General features: G+C 33.4%; 1 protein-coding gene across 2 annotated transcripts; it reads left to right on the top strand.

Moving 5' to 3' along the window:
• Nucleotides 1-4,055: 4,055 nt before the first annotated feature.
• On the top strand, nucleotides 4,056-18,908 carry LOC139485848 (leucine-rich repeat-containing protein 74B-like). Of its 2 annotated transcripts, XM_071270488.1 has the most exons (12): nucleotides 4,056-4,189; nucleotides 5,599-5,777; nucleotides 6,451-6,558; nucleotides 6,795-6,885; nucleotides 7,678-7,727; nucleotides 8,079-8,160; nucleotides 8,776-8,861; nucleotides 10,064-10,258; nucleotides 11,253-11,348; nucleotides 12,369-12,638; nucleotides 16,497-16,582; nucleotides 18,472-18,908. In XM_071270488.1, the coding sequence occupies exons 1-12, from the start codon at nucleotides 4,057-4,059 to the stop codon at nucleotides 18,686-18,688; spliced, it is 1,593 nt and encodes a 530-aa protein (XP_071126589.1). In that variant the 5' UTR covers nucleotide 4,056; the 3' UTR covers nucleotides 18,689-18,908. The 2 variants fall into 2 exon arrangements, with proteins under 2 accessions (XP_071126589.1, XP_071126590.1); XM_071270489.1 differs by lacking the exon at nucleotides 6,451-6,558 and having other exon boundaries at nucleotides 18,472-18,756.
• Nucleotides 18,909-20,656: the final 1,748 nt, after the last annotated feature.

Raw genomic sequence — 20,656 nt, 5'->3', positions numbered from 1 at the left:
AAGCTGGAATAAGAAAAATGTCCAACGACGTATGTTGTTAACTCAACGACTGAAAGTGAATTTTATAAGTAGATATAGCAGAAAATGAATAAAAAGAGTAAGACACTAATAATATCTAACAAAAGTACAAATATTTGCCTCATTGTTCTTGAGTTCAAATATTGCTGATTCAATAAAATCTTCTCTTCACAGTCGTTTTTCTAACGGTAGCCATTTTGTCCAATTTGATATTTCATTTTCAAAGCAGTTAACGCGTATTTTTTTTTTTTTTTTAATTGATCAAAACAAAAGTTGGAACGACGAGTAAAAAATGCCAAGATTCTTTTCTTATTAACTACATATTTGCGTCTTCAAGGAATAAAATGATTCCACACATTACAAAACGGTAGCCAATTTGTCCAAACGTCGGAAAACGTCTAAAATCCGAAAGACGCTAATTTCCGACGTTACATGTGCTAAAGTTTCAATTAAATGATCATGATAATTAACAACAAATCGTGTTATGAAATTTGAAAAAAGAGGTTGATGATTGCTGCAGAAAAAAAGAATAGTGCATGTTGCTATAGACTCCGCCCGGGGACATAGGTTCGACACAGGTTAAATTTTGCAATTTTTATTAACCGTTTATAGCTTTTAACGATTTATTTAATAGAATGGGGAAATGGGGGAAAATCACATGATCGTCGTCCACTTTTTGCAAAGACAAATTGGAGACACCAAGACAGTCCTCTAAATGTAAAATGCGAATTGAAATTTATGTTGCGAAAGTAATCTGAAATAGACAATTTAAAGTCGTCACTTCATTAATGTGCAATCACCAATAATAAAAGACTTAATACCAGTTCACGGAATGTTTTAATTCGCGATTTGTCCTGTTCATGTTATAACTGTCGTGATGAAAGTAATTCCTGTACTATCGAAGCCGGAAATTTTCGTCAATATAAACTTGTGCATGAAATGGAGGTAATTGAAAGACGAATCCCAAACAGCGACGAAAACTGTTTCATCGAATTAATAAAAACCCGGGATTATATTAGCCGTTTTCGCGGACGATCCAGGAGTATATTACTATATTTTAAAATGTATATCAGAAGTTGAACACTATAGATGACTTGGGAAATAATTCTCAAGCCAAGGTTCAAGTAATTGAAGGGGTGTATTTCAACAACTTGTGTGACAGGGAAAACACAATTCTATTCAAATTTAACCAAGGGTAAAAATGTCCGATTTACTTGCAGTGTCAGATATATTTGAATTGGAGTTGAATTAAGATATAGAAATTTTACAATGACAGATGATATGCACCTTGAAAGTTAAACATCCTATGAAAAAAGTTTTGTACATCTAAAAAGAATTTTTTTTTATTGAAAACCGTATACATGTACTTCCTCCCATCTTTCCTTCCTACATTACTTGCGACAGTTCTGCATTTTTTGTTGAAATAACTTAAAGGATAAACATTATTAAATCGAATCATTTCCACAACTTGAGGTAACTTATGATATAATGACATCACAAAACGAACAGAACTAGAATCAACCAACATATAAAAAACCCAATAAAACTTGCAAAAATTAATCGAAGTCAAAAACCCTCTTCGACGCCGCATTTTAAGTGTAATGTGGTGTTGTAGGAACACTGTGCCCAACGTTTGAAAGTAGAAATAGAGCAATCAATACTTCAATTCATCCTTATTACAAGAAGCCATGTAGTTTGCGCTTATTGATTGGGGTGTGGAAAGCTTAGTTTGCCTTGGTAGGTCTGAATGTCAGTCCACATATAGTTCTTCCAATAAATTGAAGTTTTTAATGTCTTTGACTGGCTATGTAGCCTTTCACGATACGTCGGTAGTTGAATGAACTTTAATGGGTTCTATAAAATATATAAGTTTCTCACAGAAGGAAACCAAAGAAGGTAACCAAAGATTTTGCGACGATGCAAATATTAAATTTTACAATATAAATAAATATCTTTAACCAATGGATTCAAATAGCAAAAGCTATGCAATTAACAAATATATACTTATTAAGCTTCATGTAAATTATTTAACAATGAAATACATTAAATATGAAATTTGGAGTTTTACCAAGGGAGCTTATAATTTATAAATAACACTGTCTGCCACACAGCATTTCGGGGACTCTCCCTCTGGTATCTTTCGTCCCTCTTTTATAGCTGACTATGCGGGGGCTTTTCTAATTATTGGGGGCATTATGATGACCTATAGCTGTTAATTTCTGTGTCATTTAGTGTCTTGGCAATCATAATACATATTCTTTTATATATATATATGGCGATGTCGTTATTACGACATAGTGATGTCGTTATTACGACATAGTGATGTCGTTATTACGACATGTTATGTCGAAATTACGACAAAGCGATGTCGTTATAACGACATGTTATGTCGAAATAACGACATCGCGATGTCGTAATAACGACATGTTATGTCGAAATTACGACATGTTATGTCGAAATTACGACATGTTATGTCGAAATTACGACATGTTATGTCGAAATTACGACAAAGCGATGTCGTTATAACGACATGTTATGTCGAAATAACGACATCGCGATGTCGTAATAACGACATGTTATGTCGAAATTACGACATGCTATGTCGTAATTACGACATAATTTTTTTTTTTTGAATGGCCCTTATCGGCTTCCGTACATTCCAACGTTTTTATTTTGGCTTACGTCTTTGAGTGTGTAACGTTAGGTGACACCAGTATCGTGCGACGTTTCTGATTAATACAATATTAAACTATCATTAGATAAAATAAATTAAAAAAAATGTTGTTAAATGTTTGTTAAAGATTTAATTGTATTATATTAAATTATTTCGTGCTGCCTTTTTTGAACTATAAGCAACATATTTTAAATAGTTCAAATATGGGAAAAAGTTTAATTCCTGATTCGATACAAGTAATGAAATCGAGTGGACCTAAGGACAAAACTAGTTTATGTACTAAAATTGCAACACGAATATCACAAAGTTTTGTGACCATTTACTTTTATTTTCGTATTAAATTCATTTATATCTTTTATCATATTTAATAACGTATTTATTAGTAAGTTTCCGTAAGAACTTTAACTTTTATTTTGCGTTAATTGTTTTCTATATAAGAGTCATCCTCCCTCTCTTTACATATGTTCTAAAATACGATTCAATCTATGTCATACAAGTCTCTAAATATATTTTCAATTAAATAAATTTGTTAGGATGGTCCTAGGACCATCGTAGTTAGGATTGTCCTAAGACAGCTTTGTTTTACATCCTAAGACATGTCTCAGACTCGTCCTAAGACCATCCTAAATAATGTCCTAAGACCTATCTTAGGACATGTCCTAGGATACTTTCATTGACACGGCCCCTGGTTTCTTGTGGAAAGTTTTCTCATTGGCAAATCCTACCGCGTCTTCTTTTTTTTTTTTTATATATAATGTCTTTAATACATGAATTAAGGAACAAAACATACGAAGGAGTTTGAAATAACGTTACCGCAAAACGAAAGTTGCAATTCACCATACATGTTAAAATACACAAAATAGCGATTACATGAAAAGATCAGTTAAAGTGAGTAATATGAGTAAGTTATAACAGAAAAACAATAAAAAATGTAACAATGTTACAACTACATTTACGGTGCGTATTGCAATGTGTTTCTTTATACTTCATTGACTAGAGGTATAGGGGGAGGATTGAGATCTCACAAAACATGTTCAACCCGCCGCATGTTTGCGCCTGTTACAAGTCAGGAGCCTTTGGCCTTTGTTAGTCTTGTATGTTTTTTTTTAAATTTTAGTTCATTTATATGTTTTGGAGTTTTATAGTGTGATGTCCATTTTTACTGAACTAGTACACAATTTTGTACCACTTCCGGGTACGGGATTTTCTCGCTGCATTAAAGACCCATTGATGTCCTTCAGCTGATGTCTATTATTTGGTCGGGTTGTTGTCTCTTCGACATATTCTCCATTTCCATTCCCAATTTAATTTTACATGTACTTTGTATTTGTTTTGCGGCAATCATTATTCTATTTTACAGATTAATGAATGATCGAACGAAACGACACATATCTGTTTTCAAGAAGTGTCCCAGCAAAGTCTACTTGAGAAGTGATACGGTTTTCTTGAAACATTTCAGAGAAAAACAAAAGTCAAGGCAACACGAATTAACAGAAGGTATGTTTTATTTAATTGTTTACCCGTGAAGAGCACACGAAAGACCGCCGGGTTTAAGTAGGATTCTTGGTTCTTATCCCTTAATTGTGTACTGTTATTTTATTTTCATCGTTTTTGTTGATTGCTAAGGCATTGTCAGTTTTTTTCCGACATATGGGTTTTGGATATTCTTTTGGTATCATTTGCCTCTCTTTTGCAAAAATCAGCAGGCTTTTAAACTTAACTTAAAATGAACGATGGTCATCCCATAGTCATTCATATATCACTCATATATGCAGATTATGGTTTCATTTATTAAAAAGTCAATAACACTGCTGAAAGTGTACCGTCCCTATACATGTAAGTGTAAAGACAACAACAACTCAATATTTGTTATTTTTATAGTAAACTTTGAATGATTTTGTTCTTGTTCGATTTTTTTTTGCCAGTTTGTTTTGTCTTGTTTAAATAAAATCAAGTGGCCTTAGGGACGACATCAAAAGATCAATGTAAGATAAAAAAAAAACTTAATTCAAATAGTTTGGGGGTGGGGGTTGAACTGCTGCAAGATTTGGTTATCCGACATTGATTTTTACATATATCTATATAGGACAATCATTTTTTTTCCAAATTAAGTTAAGAGGGGGTGGGGGGGGGGGAGGAAGGGGTCAGTGAAAAAACTATGTGAATTAAGTTTTTTTTATTCTTCATTGAACTTTTGATGTCGTCCCTTATGCATAGCCTTACATGTATTCATCAAAAGGATAAAAAAGATACTGCATCATTCCTTATATATACAAAATTCAACGCATTACATAACTTTTGGCTGTTTTATATAAAGACGGAAAAAGAAATACATACATGTGTGAATCGGTATTGACCATAACTGTCCAGATGCAATATTGGCGCGAAACCGGAATCTTCGCGCTTCTATACAACTATACTGTGTATACGTTGATAATACAACTCTATGTCACCCAAGGGTGACTGGGGTATAGAAATATGGTCACTTGGTCTTCTCCCGACCGGCAGTAAAACGCTTGCCGAAGTGGGGCGTCCGTTTGGCTGTGCGGGATGTATCAAGTTCGCAGTCACGTCCGGTCAGAAGGGGGATGTTAAATCCGATGCCTCGTGTAAAGAGAGTGCCACGCTCTTTGCACGTTAAGAACCCTTGCAACAACTCTTTTGAGGGGTCCGTAGGTGGCCTGTTGCAAGGCAAAATTTTTGTCCCTTTCCAAAATACCCTTATTTTCTAGTGGCAGTCCAAATTTCCCTGACCATCATCCCAGATGGCCTCTATCGTATCAACCTGACTATTGTATTTATTGTGAACTTGTTCTCGTCCTGAATATGCATGACATATTTGCCACTGGACGTTAAGCCACCAACAATCAATCAATCAATACAACTCTATGTGTCATTTATTTCAGAACAAAGAAAAATATTAGAAAAGAAGAAACATATTATCAGAAAAACTGCTTTTCTTCAACGAAATCTTCAACAGAAATCTCTCGTACCGTTAAGTTGTTTGTTTTCACAGATTGGAAATGATAAGTTTAAGTTGCACATGCTACCGGATTATGTGGAAAGCGTCTTGGCAATACTCAAGGTGATGACAGGAATTTCTTGTTTTAGTAGAGTATTTTTTTTGTTATGAAATTTGATTATCAAATATTAATTGAAGCAAAGAAATTTTGAACAAATTAAATATATACCAAGGTCGACTTTATATGAAGGCGAGGTTCCCTGCCACAAAAACCCAAAGAATAGGCTGAAGTAATAGAAGAGAAATGGAGAGGGATTGAGCCAACATCGTTTCAAGTATATTTCCCCCATTGAATCATTACAAGGCAACAACAAGTATCATAGATTTGCTGGGTCCTTAGCGGTCCCAGACCCCCTGCATATTTTTCACATTCATACCAACGCAAAATATAAGATATGCATCTTTATATATATACAAAAACGGGAATACTATTTGAAGAGGGCCTCTTTGAATAGTGCTTGTGGACTTGTCCGTTGTTTATTTGATTTAAATATTTTAAGACAACTTGCAGGTTCAATTTATTAGCAATTACTGTCACGAGTAACTGAAGTACAAAGGAAAAAAAATGCGTGACAGCAATTTTACTTGTAACCTGGAGGAAAACAGTATTTATCCGAAAACTTTTTAGATAATTTTATTATTCAATACATGTATTTAGATCTTCTGGATACTTATTTCATATATGAATATCTATATCAAATTTTCCTCATATAATGGTTGATTGCTTGTGATTCAGGATGACCAATACGTACATCAGCTTGATTTGTCAAATACTAAGATTGATACAACAGGAAGTCGTCTGCTGTCAGAGTTACTTACCACAAACAAGAATATAACAACCTTGGTAAGAATATAAATATGTGCAATGAAAGAGGAGAGAAAGTTTCCAGAGGGAAATTCAAACTGAGTGCCAACTCCATGGCTAAAAAAGAAAAAAAAAGACTAAAAGACAAACAGACAAACAATAGTACACAAAACACAACATAGAAAAACAAATACTAAAAACACACCTCCCCAACACAAACAAATCAGTTTTTTCATTTGTTAATTTGTTTACTTATACTTATTTATTCTCAACAGGTCCTCAACAAGTCCGGTATGTGCGGAAAACGGTTGAAAGTTTTAGTTAGAAATGGTCAGTTTGAACAGTTGGAAACCGTTGTACTATCAGGTATGTGTAGGCTGTTTGTCCGTCAATTGCTCTGACGTTTGACGGACGGCCTTGTTATGACTTGCTTCGATATCCAAGCATGTCATACATAGGCGATGAGACGTCAGAGCAATCTCTGACCAGTTGACCACTTTATTGCTGTATAAGTTTAAAATGTTGTAGCGAGTTATAAGAGTTACTTATATAGGCTTATCACTTTTACGACATCGGGAAGAGTTTGTCGGTCGGTGTTAAAATCAGCTTGCAGCAACATTTGGCGGGAACCTGACTGGCGGAAACGCTTCAAGTAGAAACTTAATTTCCACAGCCTTTCAATAAAAATAAGGTTATAATAAAAAATACTTATAATGCGATGTAATATTTTTGAAAAGGTGTAACTTGTATTTTTTGAGTTTGTGGTTATTTCTCTAATATTTGAACTTGCACAACTAGATGAGGGTCTATTTTACATTACTAAAAGTACACCTAATAATTAGAGATATTTATCTTTTAGTTTTCTAATTAATTTTTATAAGATTAAAGACATTTTGAAGTTTGAAGTTATGTGCTTTTCTATTATCTTTTAAACTTAATATTTAAATGAGAGAAAAACAAATCTACTTAATACTTAAGTTACTTCCCTTGTCAGGGCCTGGTGTCTCTTTTAAAAAGTTAGTTTTAACACATCTAAATAAAAAAAAAAGATATACCAATATGCTGTAATTAGCAGAAGTAGCAAAAAAAAAAAACCACCAAAAAAGCACAAAAAACATGTCTTAAACCTGCACCTTAAACATTGTGTTGTTTTTCTAGGAAACAACATTGGCGAACATGACTGTTATACAGTAGCATTAATGCTCAAGGTTAGGATAACTTATATAGTACCTCTCTTTTAAATGTAGATATATAACCAGAAATATTTGTTCTTTGAATATCATCGATTATAAAATCAAGACTGTTTCATAACCATTTATCTAAATACTTTGCTGTTATTAAATTTTGAAAATCCTTTGAAATCAATGCAGGAATTTATCTCATTCACACATAACTTGTTTTTTTGTATACGGGTTTGCTCTACTTTTCAATTTGGCCTTTTTTGATTTCATCAGCTCTTGAACGTTTGTAATAGGTTTTGTTTTATTTTTCATGTAATTGATGTGGTTTTTGTGTTATTTGTTGTTTCTAATGGTAGCAATTTATTTTCTATTCATTAGAAGTCAAAGAATTTAAAACGTTTCTCACTCAGGGCAAATAATCTTGAAGAAAATGGATGCCAGGAATTGGGAGTAGAACTAAGTAAGTTTTAAAACAAAATAGACAAAAAACTGACACAATTATTTCTTATATTTTCTAATATTTTATAGACTCATTCTTTATAAAAGCCGACCGTGCAAGTGCTGTATAGCCAGTCAAGGTCGTTAAAAACTTTATAATATAGTTACTGTATTATGTGAAATCAAAATTTACAGTTTCTAGATTCATAATGATAAAATATGTAAAAGCAACATCATATGTTGTGATTGTTTATTCCCCCATAAGGCCGTCATATTTGTTACAAGAAATTTTTTTCACATTTAGAATAAAATTGATTTAAAAAACCACCCGACGGAATTATATTTTTGATAGGCGGGAATTAAAATTAGCATAAAAAAACATAAGGTCAAGAAGCCACATATAGCCTGACTTAGCGTAGACACAACGCGTACTAGTATTTATAAAAGAAGGTCTTAATACTGAGTGTGCTTTAAACAAACTATTATGCTGTATCTCAGGCCCTTTTGTAAACGGAATATATCCCTTAACCCTTGTCCTAAGCATCTACTGAATTTCATTAATAAATTTACGTATAGAGGTTTAGTTGGTGATTCCGTGAAATAATTGAAGTCAAGCATACTGATATTTATTATCTAGGCCATCACAAAAATTTGCAGGAACTTGATATAAGTTGGAACCACATTAGAAGACACGGGGCGATTGATATATCTAGAGCAATCAAGGTAAATATTTTTTTTTTCTCAAAAAGGTTAGAAGGTCTTTGATAATATAACCGGGTGTCGAAAGTATCTATAATACAGGTTTGTAAAATAAGATGTGGCATGATTGCCAATGAGACAATACTTCACCAAAGATCAAATGACATTGAAGTAAGCAACTACATATCATAATACTGCTTTCAACAATGAACAAACACCATGCATACCGCATTTAGGAAGCTATATAAAAGGCAACGAAATGACAATTGTAAAACAATTACAAAGAAACAACTAGCGGAATAATTGCTGTTCAACCTTCCTCTCGCCTGGGACAGTGGTGCAGCAGCACAAAAGCAGACGACAATATAAAATATTGTTTATAAATCAATTCGCTTAAAAAGAAACGCTTAATTAAACGTAAATTCTTAAGGAAACCAAAGCGTCTAGCGATTTATTTATGGCTCTCGATATAGATGCCTGGGTCAAAACTGTGTGCCGTTCAACATATAAATGGCATTCATATTTGTCTTATATACTTTGGGAAAGGTGACATGGAAACCCGGGGGGTGGGGGGATGGGATCCTGACTATCCTGTCGGGTATAACTGTGCCGACAGCACTTGACAAATCATACTCTGTTCTAACCAGAAAAGATTGAAAAACATACCCTGTTCTGAACACGCTCAGAAAATGTATACCCTGTTCTAGACATGCTCAGAAAATGTATACCCTGTTCTAGACACTCTCAGAAAATGTATACCTTGTTCTAGACTGTATAAATAGATTTCGTACTAGACCCTGGTTCTAGCCTGTATCTTAAACAGTTAAATAAGCATAATAATGTGTTCTTTGCTTTTCCGTTTATTCAAACTATACGATTGTAAAGCCCGATTCGTTTTTAAGCTTTGAAACAGTTTAATGAACGACTTTACAATGTTGCAACGTGAATTAAAAACGGAAAAATATATATTGTTCTGTTTATGTACGACTGTAATAGATTATTGTTGTATCTAAATCAAATAATTATCAAATAAACATTAAACTATGTTTAAACTTTGGTTTTTCTGTTGTATTTGTTTCGCTTTTTGTTGTTGATGGCTTTTTAAGGGAGAGCATGAGCTTTGTTGATTTTCTTAAAGTAAAAATAGAAAAAAAGTGACAAGCAAATTGTAGAAATGAGGTAAACAAAAATTGTAATTCATACAAGCGACACTATTGTTTTTTTAGAAAAATATTTCACTGACATTTCTAAATGTGTCATGGAATGGTTTTGCCTTTGAAGGATGTTCTGCACTGTCAGAGGCTTTGGAGAACAACAAAAATCTAAAACAACTTGATTTAAGTTGGAATAGAGTTCATCCACCTGCCTTACTGGAGTTAATGAAGGGACTATGCAGAAATGCAACGCTTCAAAAGCTCAATGTATGTAAGCATATCAATGATCGAGGGAAGTTATAAAAGGGCCAATAACAATACGAAAATTAAAATGGCTAAAACATAATAGACTAACAAACAACAGTTCATAAACCATAATACAGAACACTAAAATTTAAAAAAAACTACTTTACTCACGATTTAATTTATGTTGAAACCAGGCCAGAAAGACCTGTACAACTTACAATTGTTCAATTCACCAAATATACTAGTGCCATATCTCATATATAGTAAACGAGAAACAGATCAAACTACAAAATCGTAACATTTACAAACGAATAATAAAAATGAGGTCAAGGTTATATGAATCCTGTCACACATATTTGTACGCCTTACAATTATTTCATACACCAAATATAATTGACCCATATCTTTATAGTAAATGATAAATTGACAAAAGCACGAAAATTCAACATTGAACAATGAATCATCAACTAGGTCAAGGTCATATAAAACCTGCCAGACAGACATGTACATTCTACAATCTTTCAATGTACAAAATATAGTGGCCCTATTACTTATATTATCTGAGAAATATATCAATCCAAAAACACTCCATATTGATTAATGAACCATGAAAATGAGGTCAAGGCCAGATCAAGGCTAGATGAATAAAATTAAGAATGGAAATGGGGAGTGTATCAAAGAGACAACAACCCGACCATAGAACAGACAACAGCAGAAGGTCACCAATAGGTCTTTAATGCAGCTAGAAATTCCCGCACCCGGATGCGTCCTTCAGCTGGCCCCTAAATAAATATATATACTCAGTCTTGTTCAGTGATAATGAAAATGAGTTCAATGCCCAAATGAAACCTGTCAGTCAGACATGTACACCTTGCAATCTTTGCAAAAAACAAATATGGTGCCCGTGGCCCTATTGCTTATAGTATCCGAGAAATAGGGACTTGAGTTAAATTGCAGGTCTGGAATATCTCAGAAAATCCTTTTAAGACATAGTAATGTTGAATATCTCTTGTAGTTGAGCCATAATCCGATCACGCCACCATTCACATCTATTTTCCTTCAAGCTTTATTTGATACCAATTTTACTGGTCTAACAGAAATAATAATGGAGGTACAGTATAGATAAAACAATTCAATATGTTTGCCTAACGCATGCGTAAGTAAAGGGTTTTAAATTTGGCTATTTGAATCAAAATCAATCAATCAAAAATTTTGTTGAATGAATAAACTATTTACAACTTACAGTAAAATTCGAACCGTTAATGAGTTTAGTGCTGCATATACAATTTACGAGTATGAGGTACCTAAACCGAAGAACACATACAGAACAGATATGGGTTTCCAGATCTGAATCTTCACGACTCTAGTATATATGTTTAAGGTGGTACCTAACACTTCAGGAAGATAACTCTGTAAAATCAGCAGAATGTTTTAATGACGTGGTGTTGTTAAAGGAATGTTGATTTAAAGCTTCTCAATGATCAAAATAAGTTTTTGTCAAACTGCCATATAACCAGTGTAATTTTTCTGATTAAACGGTTGGTTCAAATTTTTTGAAATTTTTATATTTTTGTCAGAGGGTCAAAGTAAATACTTTGTCAAAATTTAAAGAAAATTAAACTAGCCAAATTAATCAGTTTAGCTCAGGTGTTGGGTACCACCTTAACATAACCAAACTGAGCTTACATCAATATTATACCAAGTGCTCTAATTTATAAAATAAAACGGAAAAACAAAGGGTATCTATTGGAGAAGTTCATGACTTGGAACTGACACATGGATATGATACTCAACTCCGAGCAAACGAGTAACAGGCATACAGTCGAACCAGTTATATAGAGGACATCTTCCAAGAGAAAACTTGTCTTGTCAGGTCTTACTCTATTTAATTCTTCCGCTGTAGTAGTGCGTACCAATATGCATTTAGAACATAAAGACGTGCTGACTACTGGGCTGGTGATACCCTCGGGGAGTTAATGCTCCACCAGCAGTGGCATCGATACGACATTTATCATTGTGATTCAAAAAAACAAATAAAACCATTGAAACAAAACAGTAAATTCTACACTAATAAATATTTAAAAATTGTTCTATTTGGTTACAAATATTAAAAGCTTTATATTTTATGTAGAAGATAGTTGTTGACCACGATTTTCCAGAATTATTGCAAAAGATACAAGAACATCAAGAACTTAAAGTTATATTTGAGAAAGCCTTGCCATTACGTATAAGACCCGAAAAACTCCGAATGGAGGTACAAGGACCAGCAGTGTTTAACATGGATCCTTTAAAGTTATTATATTTGCTGAAGGAAAAGAACCGAGCTCAAGATTTTTTCAATAAAATTAACAAAGACAATAATGATGTAGTGACCATTGACGAAATACAGACACTTTTCACAGTGAGTTTGGATATAACTATTTACTTATAGATAACTATATATGAATAAGAAGATGTTGCATGAGTGCCAATGAGACAACTCTCCATCCTAGTCACAATGCATAAAAATCTAACAATTTTATGTCAACGTACGGCCTTAAAATGAAGAATTGGAATACATCGATCCGCGAACAGTAAGCTATAAAGGTGTCACATCACCAATTACTCCCTCAAATTTAGAACGTATGTGAAAGTAGGCCTACTCGAACAAAAAATAGTGCATTTGATGTCATTGTTTACTTAAACTACCCAACAAATTTGCAGAAATGAAACTTTTGATGAAAGAGAAATATATTAAGACTATTTTGAGTCCAAATTTTCTTGTCTATGAGTTGACATTAAAAATTGAGGATTAATGCGCTCCATAGTATACTGATTTAAGATTTCAAGAAAACCAGGGGTTATTTTTAGTGGTACATCCATTCGGAAGGTCTCTTCTTTCTTATATGGTTTTAAAGGTATGCTGAAAATTGGCATGAAGAAAGGTGATACCTGTACGATTCAGGACATACCTGGTTTGTAAGAGGTTAAACTTTAGATAAAAAATTTAGAAAGCTATGAAAATTGCAAAATTTGTTTGAACAGATAGGGACTTTTAATTGGTGGTCTGACACCTAAAGGGATGTAAATAACTATTGTAAAACAATTCAAACAGTAAAACCAACGGTGTAATGGATATAAAATTACGAGTAAAAGAAATATTTTGAAAAACACCAACAAACGACAACCGCCGAATAGTAGGCTCCCGAATTAGTACAGATGCATAAAATGCAGTGGGTTTTGAACAAGTAACATGGCACCAAACCTTCACCCTAACAGCAAACCGGGAACAGTGGTGCAACACCACGGAACAAGATTACACTATACAAAACAATGAACGAAAAAAAAATATGATTAAGTGTAACAAACAACAACAATTGTTTATTAAACAATGTTTTTGCAGGTTAAACAGTGCATACACGTTGAGTCCTGAGGGTTGGGCGATGTTTCGTGTCTCGCATAATTTATGTAGAATACTGGTTTATTCAAAATAATAATAATAATTAAGTTATATATACAATAGCTCATAGCAATAGCAACATTATGTGTTCTATAAAGAATATATAAGAAATATTTTTTTATTTAAACAGGTTTAATTCCTGTAACAAAAAGTTGAGAACATTAAACGAACATATACTATAGTTTCAATGTACCCCGAGTTGCATATATTTTCTCTATTCAAGGTACAATGGAAATAACTAAATAAAGCATTTTTTTGTTCTTTAACTTTTTTATGGCCCGCAACGAAGTTGTCGGTGCCATATAGTTTTACCCTTTTCCGAAATTCCGCAATTCTGCAATTCTGCAATTCCGTAATTCCGAAATTCCATCATTCCGTCATTCCGCAACAAACCATTATACGGAGTTTTTTTTCTAAACTCCTTCAGATATTGGGCTGGTTTTTGGTATGTGAGTTAACCATAATGAGTTACAGATCAAGTTTAAGTTTCGTTCCGGTCCACCAATTTTTGCCGAAATTACGGGCTTTGGACTTTGAGAAATTGTTGCAAATCACAGTTATACGGACTTTTTTTCTAAACTCCTTCAGATATTGGGCTGATTTTTAGGATGTGAGTTAACCATGATGAGTTAAAAATCAAGTTTAAGTTTCGTTCCGCGCCACTAATTTTTGCCGAAATTTCGGGCTTTGGACTTTGAGAAATTGTTGAAAATCACAGTTAGACAGACTTTTTTTTATAAACGCCTGCAGATATTGGGCTGATTTTTGATATGTGAGACAACCATCATGTTTGTGTCAACATGTGTAATTGAAATTGCAGATTTTTCAATTTTTTGGGACGGGGCCATTCGTGTCGCTTTGACACATCTAGTTTATTAATATATTAAGAGAAATGAAGGCTTCAGTGCTAATACACTATGATTTCTATTATAAGCAATTTTTCCAAGAGGCATACAGTAACTCTGTAATAAAAATTTATCAGCACTTGATTTTTAAGTGTCAAAGACATTCTGATAAAAACCTATGATATAAGTTTCATGAAATTCTGGCAATAATTGTACATACGAGAACGCTGAAAAGGCAATTTCAATAAAATCAATATTCTCGAGGGGCATACCTCTTAATAAATTGGCACTGATTTTTAAACGCCAAAACCATTGATGATATAAACCTATAATAAAATTTCATAAAAATCTAGCAAGAATTGTACTCATGAGAGTACTGAAATGCTACTTCCCATGTATTCAATGTTTCCAAGGTGTATACCTCTTTTTAAAATAATTGATCAGAACTGATTTTCAAACTCGTCAAATACATTGCTGATCAATACCTGTGATATAACTTTCATAAAAAGCTGTAAAGAATTGTACAAATTAGAGAGCGCTAACAATGCAATTTTCCATATTATTAAGGGGCAATACTCAATAAACGATCGGCACTGATTTTCGAACTTGTTAAAGACATCGCTGATAGCAATAATGATATAAGTTTCATAAAAATCTGTTAAGAATTGTACACATACGTGAGAGCGCTAACAAGCCCTGGCGTATCCATCCATGGACGCACAGACGGACAGACGCCGGGTGTTTCTTATATATATCCCCGCAACGCATTGCACGGGAGACAATAAACATAAACGGGCAAGGTCCATCCTTTGTTTTTTTTCTAATATTCCAAAAGGACTATTGAAATTTAAGGAAGGAACTAATCTCTCATATTCTTGTCTTTCATTTTGCTAATGTGCTTAGTCTATATGCCTTTTGGTGTTACTTCTAAAACTTGTTTGTTGCTCGTCTTTCATTTTTGCTATTTGCTTTGTCTTTATACCTTTTATGTCTATTCGTTAATATATGACGAGGGTCTATTCTTAAGAATTGAATGCTTCTTTTTGTAAATTTATTGGGGTGTAAAAGCGTTGACCGAAGTACATTTTGTATGAAGCGCTTCATTCTAAAAATGTACGCATGGTCAACGCTTTTACAACCCTATAAAAATACAAAAAGAAGCATTCAATACTTATAATTACATTTTTTAGCTATGATTATGAAAACACGAATTTTATATATTTTATTATTTAATTCACCTGTGCACTTTATTGTTGGAAAACGTGTTATCATGAATGAAAAGTTGTATTGAGCAATGCAACTGCTTACGGAATAACACGTGATGTGCAGTTAGCCAATCAGAATAAAATATTATAATGAAACATACATCTAATGTAATTATTTATGTATACATCCCGTCATTGTGTTATTGTACTAGGGTACATTTGTGTATTCTTGTCTTTATTTTACTAATATGCTTGGTCTGTATGCCATTTTGTGCTTCTTTGTTACATGTTTGTATGTTTTTTAGTGATTAGGATAATAGCACAATGTTGACTGCTGTAATTTTGATATTTTAACCAATTAAGTCTTGTTTGTTTTGTTCACGCATCGTTGAACTTGTCAATATAATGGAATTTGATGCGACTGTCATACAAGTGAGAGGTTTAGCTAGCTATAAAATCAGGTTCAATCCACCATTTTCTACAAAAGAAAATGCCTGTACAAAGTCAGGAATATGAGTTGTTATCCATTCGTTTGGTGCGTTTGAGCTTTTGATATTGCCATTTGATTAGGGACTTTCAGTTTTGACCTTTCATCGGAGTTCAGTATTCTTTGTAATTTTACGTTCCACTTCCTAAATTATCACCTGGTATAAACTATTCTTCAATGCAATGCTCACATCATGCGTGCTTATGAAAATTATAAAATCCATCCTCGCTGTATACTTGTGCGATGCAGTCCAGTATTCTAGAGCAGATTATATATATTACAGGATATGGGCGTGTCTGTGACCAGAAGTGTAGTCGAGAAAATAATGGACTTCATGGATACAGATAACAGTGGTGCCATTGATTTAGGGTAATGTAAATTATGTGAAGCCAATATGTCACAGGTAAAAAAAGTCCAATCGTGTTTATATATTCAAATAAACGAGTTGAAACATGGAAAACCAGGATCCAAGCACATTGCTCGACTGACGCGAAGAGGCCATGATGTCAGGCTAAAGACAAATGATATACGAAATACAAAAAAGAAATCAACTTTCTTTTCAGTGTATACCTAAAATTTTGTTTGAGATCGGTTTTGCAAGTCTAACGATCATTTTAGATTTGATAATATAATATATTTGCAAAATCTATTATTTTAGATTTGACATAAAAAGGTGAATATACCAATACAGTTTGCGGCAACCCTGAGAATACCACCCCCTCAAAATTAAAAAGGGTCATGATTTTCGTAAATATGTATAAGAGACTCAATTAATATTATAGTTTTTAAATGCATAGGTTAATTTTCGATTATAAGTATAAAAATATGAAGACGCGGTATTGCAAAAGACACTTATACAAAAGAGACCAAAATGACACAGAAATTAACAACTATAGGTCACATTAAGGCCTTCAACGATGAATAAAACACATACGGCATATTCAGCTATAAAAAGGTTTAAATGGTGACATCGGAATGTTTTGGGAAATAAACGAGGGGCGAAAGATATCAGAGGGATAGTCAAACTCGTAGATTGAAAATAAACTGACAACGCCATGGCTAAAAATAAAAAGACATACAGGCAAATGATAGTACAGAATACACAACATAGAAAACTAAGGACTTAGCAACACGAACCCCTTCAAAAAATGGGGGTGATCTCAGGTGCTCCGGAAGGGTAAGCAGATACTGCTCCACATGTGACACCCGTCGTGTTGCTTAAGGTATTACAAATCCGGTAAGTAGTCTAATAGGGTAGGTCACATTCGTGAAAAGGGGAGGGTATTGTAGTTGCGACATAAGGAACATATCCGATATCATCTGTAAAATATACAATCTCAATAGATGTATTTCACCAAAAAAAATCTCCTCTTATATTTTATTATGCTATTTAATATATGTGAATAGTGTTTTTCGCCTATATATAATACTAGGCGATCACGCTCGAATCAAAACAGTAAAATGTCAAATCATGCAGAACAAATCATCACAGGCCCTATGCTATGGAGGTGGAAAATTTATGGAAAGACTACTAAATCATATAAATGTTCAAATTAACGGTAGAATACAAAAACAAGTGAAAACGTGTACATAGTTACATAAATGAATCATCATACTAGTTACATCCCAAGTGAGATCAGAGACATATATGCATTAAGCTGGAAACTAGCTCAGGGGCGGATGCAGGAATTTTCGAAAGGGGGGGGGTGCTAACCCAGGACAAAGGGGGGGTGCAAAACATATGTCCCGATACAAATGCATTGATCGGCAAAAATAAAGGGGGGGTGCGCACCCCCGGAACCCCCCCCCCCCCCCCCCCTTTGGATCCGCCACTGTAGCTACAAATGTATATAGGATTATCTCACTATTTTGCATAATCTCAGATAAACCGGGATTATCTCGGATTTTTTTTCTTTTCTAGAAAATCCAGGTTTTTCTCAAAATTTTCAGATAAACCTGGATTTTCTCTGCTTAATGCATATATGAACCTGGTGAAATTAAATCTTTTGATTTTTGTGTAAGTGTGTTTTGTAATATTGAATGTCTTGTCCACTGTTTTTTTTAAATATCATCTTGTCTGTCTTTGTTCGATTAATTATTTGCATTGTCCTTTAATTTTATTTATCACAAAAAACAACAACACTAGCTTCAGTCAGAGACATATATACACATGTCTCTACTTCAGTTAGGATCGAGTTTTGTATTTTAAGTATATATATATTTGTAAACAACATGTTGTACGTTTGTTCTTATTTCAGAGAATTTTTGGAAGGAGACAGAAGAATAAGAAAAATGTCCCGAGATTTCGCTCGTTCTTCTCGTCAACAGATTAAACGAGAATACAACAAATACTCAAGGTCGTTCACTAGAGCACACATCGATCCAATGACATTTCAGTTGAAGATACAAGAACCAAAACAACTACTTCCGCCAATTCAGTCAAGAGAGCCATCCATTTCTCCAGTCATGCGTTAAGATACATCTAACCAATCTTTAAGTGTCTCAGTCTGAAATACTAGATAATAAGACCAACGCATCACCACGACTCTACTACTAGTATGCAGGTGGGAAGAAACCTATATAAGGTGTTGAAAAAGAAATCTAGGATGCCGCAAGACTATTATTTTAGAAAGGATGATTAACAATTTCCCTGTCAACAACACTTACATATAAAAAAAAAAAAAAAAAAACTAAACTCGTCTTTTCTTTATGTAGTCTGACTATACTTTTGTAAAATATGACGTCAAATATGTAATCAAATACATTTCTTGGATAAATATACAATCAGCGGCTAGAAGGGGCATATATCGCTAACCTGGTATCGAATGAATAATTCAGTGCGATTTCTGGTACACCTTTAATATATTTCATAGTTTCTAAATTATATATCAGAAACAAGTCTAATAGCTAAAAAAAAACCTGACTATTTTGTTTTTGTGGTTTGTGTCGATCAGATGAATCAAGCTTTTTTGACCTGATTCTTATACGTTATTCTTTTGTTGTGCTGTAACAGGACTATTGGGTTAATGATTGAATCCCTTCACATTTTATAAGTGCCAGTGTCAAATCGTTTATTTGTTATGAAATCAGTGGTAGTGGTTGGTTGTTGACTATCCTATTGTTTTATTGTTTTGTACATACATCAGGTTAATGGTTTTCTTGTTTGAATTAATTATCTTTGCCATGTCCAAACTTAGGGAGCTACCATTTGATTTTTATGGGGGGGGGGGGCTAGGATGAAAAATTTTGTCCTGCATTTTTTTCTAGTCCTGCCTTTTTATTTTTCACTCTATTCTGTCCTGCCTTTTTTTTTTTAGTTTATCCTGCCTTTTTTTTTTTTTAGTTTATCCTGACTTTTTTTTTACCTAAATTGTCATCCTGACTTTTTTTTTTTTGCAAGTGTCTCATCCTGCCTTTTTTTTAAATCAAAATTCCTGTCCTGCCTATTTTTTCAAATTTCATCCTAGCCCCCCCCCCCCCCCCCATAAAAATCAAATGGTAGCTCCCTTATATAAAGCTTACCATACAGAATGGGTTTTGCTAATTTGGTGCAGGTCGTACCCATACTAAGTTGTATGCTTACATTTAAGTTATTTGGTCACTAGTGGGTAATTGGCTTATTGAAAATATAGTTTCTACAACATTTGTTTAAAATTATTTTCTATAGATAACAAATTCATCATCCAAGGGAAATAACTCATTTCAAGACTCAAATAACTATGACCACAATTTAATTGATTTGAAATTATTACAATTGTCAAGCTGGTTTGAAATGATTGTAATGCAAATGTGTATCAATGATCTATCATAAGTAGTTACTCACAAATTAACTTAAGCAGAAAACTTAACAATTGTACAAGTTGACGCCACTGCGTTCGCCAGAAAAGCTATTTCCTACATGTCCTATGTTTTGCTTTTGGTAAATTTTCATCACAGGTGAGACAAACAAGTTTTAAGGACATAACTGCCATGACTACTATGACTGTAGTATGTAATTTCACATGTTTCATCATCAAATATAAAATAATTACAAAAAAATACTACGAGGGAGCAACTGATGATTTCCAACACTGACTTACATGTAAATCTTGTAAATAGTACTGAACAAGTTTGCTGTTCACAGTTTGTTTCTATTTGCAATATTTTCTAGAAAAAGCATAATAAATTTACTCTCAATAACAGTAACTCATACAAAGGATATATACTGACTTAATATAAAAAAAAAGGATGTGGTATGATTGTCAATGAGACAACTCTCATAAAGAGACCAAAATAACACAGAAATTAACAACTATAGGTCACGGTACGACTTTCAACAATGAGCAAAGCCCATACCGCATAGTCAACTATAAAAGGCCGTGAAATGACAATGTAAAACAATTCAAACAAGAAAACTAACGGCCTAATTTATGTACAAAAATTGAACGAAAAACAAATATGAAA

Source organism: Mytilus edulis, chromosome 8 (genome assembly GCF_963676685.1).
Source record: "Mytilus edulis chromosome 8, xbMytEdul2.2, whole genome shotgun sequence".
Lineage (NCBI taxonomy): Eukaryota > Metazoa > Mollusca > Bivalvia > Mytilida > Mytilidae > Mytilus > Mytilus edulis.
The sequence above is the reverse complement of the archived record's forward strand: the minus strand, read 5'-3'. Positions and strand labels throughout refer to the sequence as shown.